Raw genomic sequence first — 11,062 nt, forward strand, 5'->3', positions numbered from 1 at the left:
TACTATTAAACAAGAACCCAACAAAACTCACCGATTGTAGACCCAACCTTGCTAGAACTGGAACTAGTTATACACGATACAGATACGATCGGATACGATGATTCGCCAATTTCTAAAAAATTAAGATACGGATACATCTAAAAATGCGTCATTTTTTAATATATTTTAATATATATATTTCTAAAAAACGAGGATACTGATATGTTGAAGATACATTTTCTTTTTCTTTAAAAAAATCTAGGATATAGATAAATTTAGCATACAGGTTAATAACAATAGCACAAAATAGAATACAAACACTGAAATAGAATACAAAAAAAGCAACATCTAAAGATGTTGAAGTACAATAGTTAATAAAATACAATAGAAAAGTGACTCATTTTGCAAAGAAGAAGAAGATTAAAGGGAGAAGTATGAAGATAAACGAAGACTTCTTCATTGAATTGTTGAAGATATCCAAATGGTTCACATTTTGGTGGACTTTGTAGGGACTCAAATGTGAAAATGGAGATTAGATGATTCTAGTCTAGAATTCGGTCTGTTATTTTTTTTTTCTTTTGGTTTTGGACTCGAGTAGTGAGTTTTTTAAATAGGTTGTCTAGTTTTAGATTGGGAAAAATTAGATGAGTTGCTTGCCTTTTTTCTTTAAAAAAAAGTACGCTTAGAAATAGATACATCAAATCGCGTGTCAGATATGTATCTGAAAGTATTGGTATCTGATATGTGTCTGTGCTGATTCTTTGCCTCACATGAAGTATCTGTGCTTCATAGGCTAGAAGTTTCTTCAAAATTCTTCGAATTCTTCCAGAACATTAAATCTATGATCAAGGCAGCGTGAAACAACTGAAATTAGACCAACCTACCATGGTCATACTTGAAACTCAATTAAATTAACCATATACCAATAGATCAAAAACAACCCAATAAAATTTCATCAACTCACCAGAACCCATCGAACTCTAAAAATCTGGTAATGTAAAGCGAAGACTCAGTGGCAGTGACCAACGACCGACGGTGGATGAGTACAACGGGCCAAACAACGAACGTTGCAGCGAACAGACGACCCGACAAAAACCCACACAAACGGCCACACTAAGCATCGGCTACGGACGATTGTGGACAGCGGCGCAACTTCAAATCTGGCAGCTAGACACCAGCGGTAGCGCTAGCAGGCAAGTGAGATGACTGGAGATCGTGGCTGGAGATCAGGTGAGCTATGGTTGGATCACAATGCGATCTAAAACTCTGATGGAACAAGTGACGCTGGGTCACAATTGAGAACCTGCGACTGGCGTGGTCGAAGTGACACGGGACGACAGATTTGGAGCTTCTCGTGTGGGCAGCGAATATGGGGGCTGAGGGTGGATGAATGCAATGGACCAAACGACAGACGTTGCAGCGAACAGATGACCCAACGAAAACCCACACGAACGGCCATACTGAGCACCGGCTACTGACGATTGTGGACAGCGACGCAACTTTAAATCTGGCAGCTAGACTCTAGTGGCAGCGCTAGCAGGCAAGTTAGACAAATGGAGATCAGGTGAGCTACGGTTGGATCACGATGCGATCTAAAACCCCGACGGAACAAGCGGCGCTGGGTCACAATTGAGAGAACCTGCGGCTGGCGTGGTCGAAGCGGCTCGAGACGACAGATTTGGAGCTTCTCGTGTGGGCAGCGAATCTGGGGGTTGAGGGTTGCGCACGATTGCAAATGGAAAAGAAGAAAATGTTGTGGATTGTGGAGGGGGGACTCACGACTGCAGGCATGGAGAAGAGGAAAAACTAAATTTCTTTTATTTTTTAACCTTATATATATATATAAATATATTAAGATTAAGTCAAACCCTAATTTGACCAGTCAACACCCAATATACATATGTTTTTTTTTCCTTTTCCTTTTCCCCTTTAACCTCTCAATCTTCCACAAATCCAAATCACTAAATATAAACTTAATTATCTCATCACATTTAATTCAATGTCGAACTCCAAAAATAAAAAATATAATTCCAAATAGTTCGAGATAATTAATTTCAAAACCCAAAAATTTGGGATGTCACAATAAGTCTATCAACTACTAATTCTAAGGTAAGTGATTTAATACTGGTTCAAATTACTTTTTAACAATAAGTCTATCAGAAACCCTACTAATTCGAGATTGAGTATCTAATTATAATTATGCAAACTAGTTCTTCTACACCATTGTTCATTTACTCAAGAGAATGTGTCATCAAATAAATATTTTCTAATAAATTATTATTCACTAGTTGATAAAAGTCTAAAAGTCATAAACTTCTACCACTTATTCTATCAATGATAGACATTTATTGTTGGATAAACTTTATACTTTTAAAATCTTACCAAAAAAATAAAAATATTCCCCTCTCAGTTTTTCGAGAAATAATTGTTTAATAACCATTTCCGTTTCTAATTCTAAAGTTTAAGAAACATATCTAAAATAATGTCAAATCAAAGAAACTAAAAAAAAAAAAAAATAGTTTCCTTCAGTTACATTTTCTTTTCGCATGTATATTTAACATTCCATTTTAATAATCTAAACCTGTCAATTGGCTTATTGTCGTTGAAGTGACTATAAAATTAATTGAGTACCCAACGTTGTCAATTACTTTTTAATTAAATATTGAAAGTAACCTCCTTTAAAATACGGGTAAAAAATGGAATGATGAGATATTATGTTAAAGATTTACTATATTTACAGATTTTTAAAAAATTTGCTATATTTAAAAATGGCAAGTTTTGTCACCCATTACAGTTATTCTTTAATTTAAGAATTTGAGGGTTTTGTTTGATTGAATCTACTCAGTACTTGTATTTCGAATCATAGAGAATGTTACTCATCCACAGCCCAAACTGCGTTTCATACGACTTCAAAAGGTTTTGACAGCCAATAAAGGAGCCAAAGTTGCAAATTTAAAAAAACCAAGTGCAACATTATGCAGAACACAACCTATTTTGCATCACTGAAAACCTATGGAAGGGTGAAAAAATCGTTAAAAATTTAATTTAATTGCTACAATGCTTCGCTCATCATTGCATTAAATTACTATAACATGAAAACAATTATGCTTAATAACCCCCTTCGTTCCCCATTCTCCCCAAAATGGAGTGATCTTGGAAACTCTTCAAAATTTGTCCATCTCCTGCAACTCCCTCCGCTTATACTCTGCGTAAAGGGACTGTCCCTCAACCTTCTATACCAACCGCCCGCCAACTACCAAAACTCAAGTTATAATATACACTCCATCGTCCCATCGTAGCTGGCTTATTGTAACGATGTACGAAGCTGGTGACCCGTCGATGGGTCGCCTGCCTATACATTGAGCTCTAGGGGCAATTTATCCTGATATTCAATTGAACTATCTGAAAATGGAAGTCATATTTCCATTTGGCAATTCTCTTTGACATAAACAATCTGGCAAAGGATTAACATAAAAGGCTTCTTCTGAGCGGAACCTGTCCATGCCTTTGGTTCCTGAAATGGGACCTTTTCTCTTCCTCGCAGAGCCTTGCCTGAGAAAACAGGTTAAAGAGAAAAATCAAATACAAGTATTGAACAACTACTCATTATTCAAGATAATTGAAACTGCAATGAGTACACGATACCTTCTCTTGTGCATTTCAATAATTCGGCTGGCCATGTTTTTCCCTTCTTTCATTGTTCCCTGATCAAGTTTGTCAAACAAACGAACAAGCCCTTTCCTGATTGACAATAACAAGATGATACAAACAGCTTCAGTGGAAGCAATTGAGGCGTTAAAGTAGAAAATGCTTCTAATGTTTAACTTTCTTGCCTGTCAGGAGATATTGTTTTTCTATGTCCAAGAAATCGGCGGTGGCCTTCAACTGCTCTAGCCATATTCCCAGAGTATGAGGGAACAAAAACGTCACTCTCAACAGACACAATGTAGTCCAGGGCAGCCATTTGGGATGCATGATTGACAAAAGGTTCAAGCTCCTCAACAGAAGCTAATTTCTCCTGAAAATATCAGAAGAAACATATAAACTATCGTTGTTGACTGACGTAGAATTTCAACTGCAAATTCACTAGGCAAATGTGACAGACAGTTCTGTAAGCAATTGTGCAACAAATCGCAGGAACACAGAGAACACCAGATAATTTTGAGAATGATCAAATATTAATCCATGTAGCTAACAGGACATGGGATAGATTTGTAAGTTAACGAAAACTTTAGTTTTTTCTTTTTTATAAAAAATTATTTATGAAAATTTTAAATGTACAATACTGAATGTTAAAGTTTAATGAAAACTTTTATAACTTTTGTTATAAAAAGAAAAGTTATTCATGAGGATTTTAAAAGTACAATACCAATGTTATTAGTTTAATAAGAAAGAAATGGAGGTGAGGTCCAGACGGTTACAGTATAAGATGATACCTTGCTCGTCAGTAAGGGGTACCGTGCTTGAAGAGCAGACATATGTGAATCACCACCATAAATCTCTCCAGCAGCAATGTATATAGGAGTTTTTGACGGGTAGCCAAGAGCACTAAGAAATATTCCAACCTCCTTTGGAGTTAATGGACAGAACCCTTTGGATCTTTGTTCCAAAGGATCGATCTCCTTTACTTTCCAATATGAAGTATTTTCTCTGCAAGTGTTGACCGACAACACCATCAAAAAGGCAGGGGGGGGGGGGGAAGGAAGAAGAAGAAAAACAAGAGCAATCGTGCATTGAACTCAACTCAACACATCATCAGTAAAACATGTAAAATGTAAATGAACACATTAAAAAAGATCTTATACCTAATCATCCTTAACTCGTCTGCTTCAGCAGGAGATAAATCATGTGTACATCCACTAAATGCAAGCATGTCTTTCTCGTATCGTAAATGTAGAGCAATATAAGGACCATGGGACCTCATTCGATCCACCAATAACTACAACATTGAACATACATTATAATTATTTATATTTATATATTTACAATCACTAAAAGAAGGGATACAATTACTGCAGCAGCAAAAAAAGAATAGAAAAGAATATTACTTTCCCCAGGTCTTCAATTTTAGGTGAAAACCGGAGGGCTTGATAACAAGCACGGCAGCGGAGCCTCTGAATATCTAAAGGTAGATTATTGTTTGCTAATCGTGAATCAGATTTTGCAGCTCGAATGACCTACAGAATTGTACATTAATTCATGAAGAACAACAATGTGGATTTGCATTAACAAGATCCAAATGAAGTAGAAATACCTGATATTCTTCCCAAAGGGTAGTGATCTCCTCCTCGTAATAATCCATACCTGACCAACTTCTGAAATGCCTAACTATCTTCGTAGCAGTAGCCAATTCTTTAGGAAGCTTTTTTATCACTTTTACATCCTTAGCAAGAGCATTGATAAAATGATCTTCATCAAAAACATCCGAGAAGTTGCTGAGGATAAAAATAAAATAAAATGAACTCGATTATGGACTGGGCAATGTGAGAAAATGAGATCTAGTTTTAGTTTGTGGGGGAACAAAGAAGAAGAAGAAACCTAGTGTCCTGCCAAAACGATTGTTTATCAAGTTCTGGAATTACAAGTGTAGCATTGATGATTCGAGCTACAGCTACCATGTCACATATCTGCAATTCAAGAATGAAAATGGTTTTCAAAGACCAAAACCTACACTGATTTAAGTATGAAGTATTGGAACAAAATAAACGAAAAAGGACCTGGTCAATAACTCTGGATCTATAATAAGCTTACATAACGTGGAAGGTACAAAGTTCAGGAGAAAATTATGTGCTCAAATTTACAAAGCAGCATGCCTAAAGAATCCCTCCAAGCACTCAAATGTTTTTACAATATAATGTATACATATTCAGTAACATAGAATGAGACTAGGACTATACTTCAAATTTAGTGAGTGCTGGATGAATAAATTGAGAGGCAAAAAGTTAAAAGAACAAATTGGAATGATACAGTCTAAAATGAGATGAAGATAACATTCCAAAATGGAATATGGATAATTGACAAAGATAAAAGTTAAAAAGAATAGTTCAGGAACTATAACAATACTTTGAGAACTCTTATTAACATTATATGAATCTATTTCAATAAGACTTGTATTTTAGCACAAAAAAAGGCTAAACACTTAGATAAATAATTAATGTTACTATTATAATGTAGGAGAGGTAACAGACCCCAGCACGCATTTGATTGAGTCCCCCATTTGTATGAACTAGAAGGTAACCTCGTGACTCCACAGGAGCTGCATAACCGACAGAAGTTTTGAGATAAAGTACAAGGAATCTGTGATTGGAACTAGATGAACATAGTAACACTCTTACATGTATAGTTGACACTGGGCTCTACACATGGTAAAAAGTCACGGTTTGATGGGGGCTTCCATAGCTTTTCTGGACCCGGAACCAAGTTTGCACTGCCCAACTGTCAAGTCTAAAGGAGTGAAAACATGAAAGGTGCATAACTTCTTATCAATAGCGAAATTACATCTATTAAACTTTGAACCAACCATAAAAATCTGATTACCTATTTTTACCAAAGATTAGAAAGATTATATTCAACAGATTACTCAAAACAACGGTTGTGAAGTAGAAAATTCTAAGACGGCATATAATTTTCCCAATTCTTTCCGGTGTCTTTGATATTCTCGAGTTTTCACCGAAAACTGAGGGAATTCTGCAAATGAATCATAACTATGGAGTTAAAGAAATGGAAAACCTTGCGAGAAGCAACAGGAGCTTTGGACAGATGGGGCGGAACAATCTCCTGAGTCCAGCTATTCTCGGTGCTCAACCTCTGGTGTTTAAATTCACGTTGCTACATGATTAAGGAACACAAAATATGTTAACGGAATTTTCTAAAATCAAAATCAGCGCAACCCACTAGTTCACAAAGAGAAAACCTAAAACCACTCCGTCAAACACTTCATGAATAATCAGTCAGCAAACACGACTCAAAAGTCAAAGAATGCCCTACCTAATCTCAAATCATAATCGCGAATAACCCCCGACCGATAGAATTAAAGAATACAGACGTAAAATTGGAGTGCATTACACACATCCAAGACATAATAAAAGCGTTGCTATTTGTTGTCTACACTCACTCGTCGAATAAGCACTCTAATCACTAGGAATTCAAGCGCCAGAATCATAAATACTTCTCAGAAAATTTCACAAACAAAAAGAAAATGAAAGAAACGCAGTTGAAAACACGATCATACGCAAAGGAGAAAAACAGAAAATGAAGAAATGAAGAGGGAGAGGAGATATAAAGAGAAAAGATAGGTCACCGCAGGAAGCTTGTGGGAATCGAAGAAGCCAGGGACTTGGGAGGACGGAAAAAAGTGAAGATGAACAGAAAGCAGTGCTAGTAAGGCTATAAAGCATATGGCGCAGGTTAGCAACTTCCTCAGCACCGCCACTGCTCTCCTCCTCCGTTTCAGCATCTCTCTCTCTCTCTCTCTCTCTCTCTCTCCGCCGTCACTCTGAGCAATGGCCAAGCGCACCGGTTAGAGAATACAACTCTCCTTCTGTCTCTCTGTTGGCCTCCTGACTATGGCTTTGTTTCTCTCCGGCAGAGGCAGCAACAGCGTCGGCGACGGAGAGATCAGCACGGCAGAGCGGTGTGTAGTTTTGGTTTTATTGTTGATTCTGGTACGGCATTCGGCCGCACATTGCCTTTTGGTTGATACCATTTACGCGTTGAGGGACGAAGCTGCAATTAAATATTGGGATTTAGACACTTCCTGGGTCCCTCGTTTTTTTTTTCTTTTCTGGACTCCAAATACCCTTTTATTTTCTTTTACTTTTTTTTTTTGGGGGGGGGAATTATATTTTCTTTTACTTGTATATTATTATTATTATATTCGATGAAAAAGAAAAACGTTTTCTTGTTCTTTTACTTCTCCTTTTCCAAGTTGTTTTCAATAATCAGTTTGTAATTGTAACCGCCGCCATTATTATGAAATTCAAAATTATTTTTCACATCATATTTAATAGTTTTTCATTATGCATAATAATATTTCAAATAATACTAATTAATAAACCTACTTCCAAAAAAATATATAATTAATAAACCATCAAATCCATTATCATTTAATGGTTGACGATTCTATTATTCTCTCTTTTATATGTGGTTAAATTCAAAATAATAATAATAATAAAGCATATACACCGATGTAGCCAACTATTACTTAATTAATATTGACATTTTGCTTTTGAAAGAGATATTGAATAATACTCTTGTTTTGAGAAGGAAATTGAATAGTACTTGCTTTCATAAATTCGTTGATATATTCTTAATTTCCCTTTATAACCAGCATACTCATCGTGATTAAGAGTTCGAGATTTTTTTTTTTCTAATGATTTTTTTTCCTTCTTACTTTCCTAACTTGTTCTCTTAGTTGTAATTTTCTTTTTCCTTTTTTTTTTTTTATGAATGGATGAGAAAATTTGTTTTAAATAACAAAACTGATAAAAGTATTTTCAAATATCAAAATTTCACAATTTATTAGTGACAATAGCGAGAGAAGATCGTAATCTATTAGTGATAGATAATAGTATATCAATGTCTAGAAGTGATAGACGATATGTGGTGACATTTAGTATTTCAAAGATTTGTTTTTGTTTTTAGAATTTAGTTAGAACTTAACCATGGTAATAAATAAAAATATAAATTATTGTAAAAAAAATGTAGATGAATATGCTTAATTTTAAAAAAGAAAAAAAAATGATTAATAAACAGACCTAGAAATTAGACCTAATGTAAGAATTGCACTTGAAACATATCTTTCAATCAAGTTTTAATGGGGTGAAATTGATAATTTACCGTACAATTTTAAATATTTGGTCAAGTTTAGGTGTAAAAATACACCATCTCAAAAAATAATAATAAATAAAAAAATAAAAATAAAAATAAAATGTAGAAATTGACATTCAAATTACAAATAATGAAACAATACTTTATTTAAAAAAATTCACATATAGGAAAAATGTTAAACTATTTATCGATATTAAAAAAAATTGATAGACTTCTATCAAATATCAGTGATAGTAGTTTTTATCACTGATAGTATTAATAATAGACTTCTATCAGTTTCTATCGCTGATAGATTTATATCGGTTTTTATCACTAATAGACGTTGATAAACTTCTATTAATGTCTATCACAACTATATTTAAATTTTACTATTTGTGTAAATATTTTTCTATTTTTGAAAAGCTTCCCACTTTATTCATAATATTCACAAATGATATATTTTGTTTCTTCTATATTCCTTCACATTTTAAATTGAGGAATCTTCATACTCATTAGATAGCAACATACTAATTAGTTTCTTTAGTAATGGTAGGATTGGTTTATGAATTATGATCCAAAGTTTAAAAGTAATTAATGTAAAAATTCTTAAATATTATTTGTATCATTGAACTTGAAGAAAAGTTCCTAAATAAATTATTGTCAAATGAATTAAATTACAGAATTTCAATCTCGCTGTTAAAGTAAATTATGAATTAATTTTTAATTAGTATTTTTCTTTATAATATTGTTCCTTTATTGATTTTTTTTCTTTGCTAAATTTGTTGGTGTCTATTTATTTATTAATACTAACTATTCAATATAATATACAAAATATGAATACTAATGGTTCAATAATATATAAAACACTCATGAACTTGATGTGTGATAAACATCTAGTAATATTTTATTTGAACTACACATTTTTTTCAACAACCACAAGAATAGAGTTAAAATATCATTTTAATTTTTATATTTTGAAATTTGTTCACTTTAGTTCATATACTTTCAATAAATTTTAAATTTTATCATATTTATTAATTTATCGTAGATTAAAAAAAAACTTACTGTTATCTAGTAATATTTTTACTAAAACCTTTGAAAACATATTCATATATCATATTTTCTTACCTAGAAATTATTATTATTATTATTTAATCAATTTTAGTAACAATAAACCTTGAGAGCTTAAATCTAAGATTTGGTTTATAAAATTTTAAAAAAAAAATAGAAATTTAAAATGTAAAACGAATATTTATATGAACTGTAACGACATGTTTGGTTTTTCTATTAAAAGATAAATTTCCAAAATAAGGCAATCCACGGGCTGTGTTTCACATTGGGGCCTCGTGACTTGTTTTTTGATAACACAATAATAATAATAATACCTAAGCTCTATTCTATTCTATCGTACCCTTCCCACTATGGAGTCACATTCTATGGACTGAAAAAAGGTATTAAAAAAGCTGCTCTCATTACTTTACTTTTCAATTACTTAACCACCTTTACACCTTTATTGGACTAAACAATGTTGTGAATGTTAGATCATAAGCTCAACATTTCATCAATCCAATTATCATCAAAATCTATACGTAACTAACAATTCCAAATTGTTTAGATATAGATAGTTTCTAGTTTAGGTAAACTTTTTTAACTTTGTTAAATTTGGAACAATCTTGAGTCAAATTAACTCCAATCATTAAAAGTATTTTGTTACAATGAAACAATGAACTTTTGGTGTTTGTTCACTTTCAACGACATGAGTTTTTATTACGTTGTTTTTTATGTTCCACCTTAAAATGTCTGGTAGCTATAAGATTGTAGATAAGGAAAAGTTATATATTTGTAATCTTTCTTTAATTTAGTTTCTACACATTTTGTGGCGGGATTTTAAATCAAAGGTTTAATTATTTTTTTTAAAAACCATTTGATTGAAAATAATTGAGAAGACTATCGTTAGTATTTCAAGATTTGAAAAAAAAAAAGTGTATTTAGTAATAATAGGTTACAAATGTCCCTAAAGTAAAACTTTTTTTTATATCAAGTAATTCGATGACCTTTTAAATTATCTTTTCTCTCTAAAATTATTTTTCTAATTTTAAATGTCATAATATATATATATATATATATATACTTTAGGGTCTTGTAAACCTATTTTTAACGAACTATGACTAAAAGTATGCATTCTTAAAAACTTGAAACTAAAAAAATACATTTTGAAAATAATGACTAAATGTACCTATTTTTAAAAAGGTAATGATCAAATAGGTTACACCTA

The 11,062-nt window shown here is 32.7% G+C and overlaps 1 protein-coding gene across 1 annotated transcript; it reads right to left on the bottom strand.

Moving 5' to 3' along the window:
* Positions 1-2,842: 2,842 nt before the first annotated feature.
* On the bottom strand, positions 2,843-7,693 carry LOC120076492 (O-fucosyltransferase family protein). The gene is made up of 12 exons (XM_039030338.2): positions 7,280-7,693; positions 6,709-6,807; positions 6,315-6,414; positions 6,168-6,235; positions 5,518-5,606; positions 5,234-5,414; positions 5,028-5,156; positions 4,785-4,918; positions 4,416-4,629; positions 3,813-3,997; positions 3,625-3,720; positions 2,843-3,531 (listed from the first exon to the last, which is right to left on the bottom strand). The coding sequence occupies exons 1-12, from the start codon at positions 7,433-7,435 to the stop codon at positions 3,378-3,380; spliced, it is 1,605 nt and encodes a 534-aa protein (XP_038886266.1). The 5' UTR covers positions 7,436-7,693; the 3' UTR covers positions 2,843-3,377.
* Between the last annotated feature and the right edge of the window lie 3,369 nt (positions 7,694-11,062).

Source organism: Benincasa hispida, chromosome 4, assembly GCF_027475165.1.
Source record: "Benincasa hispida cultivar pf3 chromosome 4, pf3_genome.v1.1, whole genome shotgun sequence".
In the NCBI taxonomy this organism is placed as follows: domain Eukaryota; kingdom Viridiplantae; phylum Streptophyta; class Magnoliopsida; order Cucurbitales; family Cucurbitaceae; genus Benincasa; species Benincasa hispida.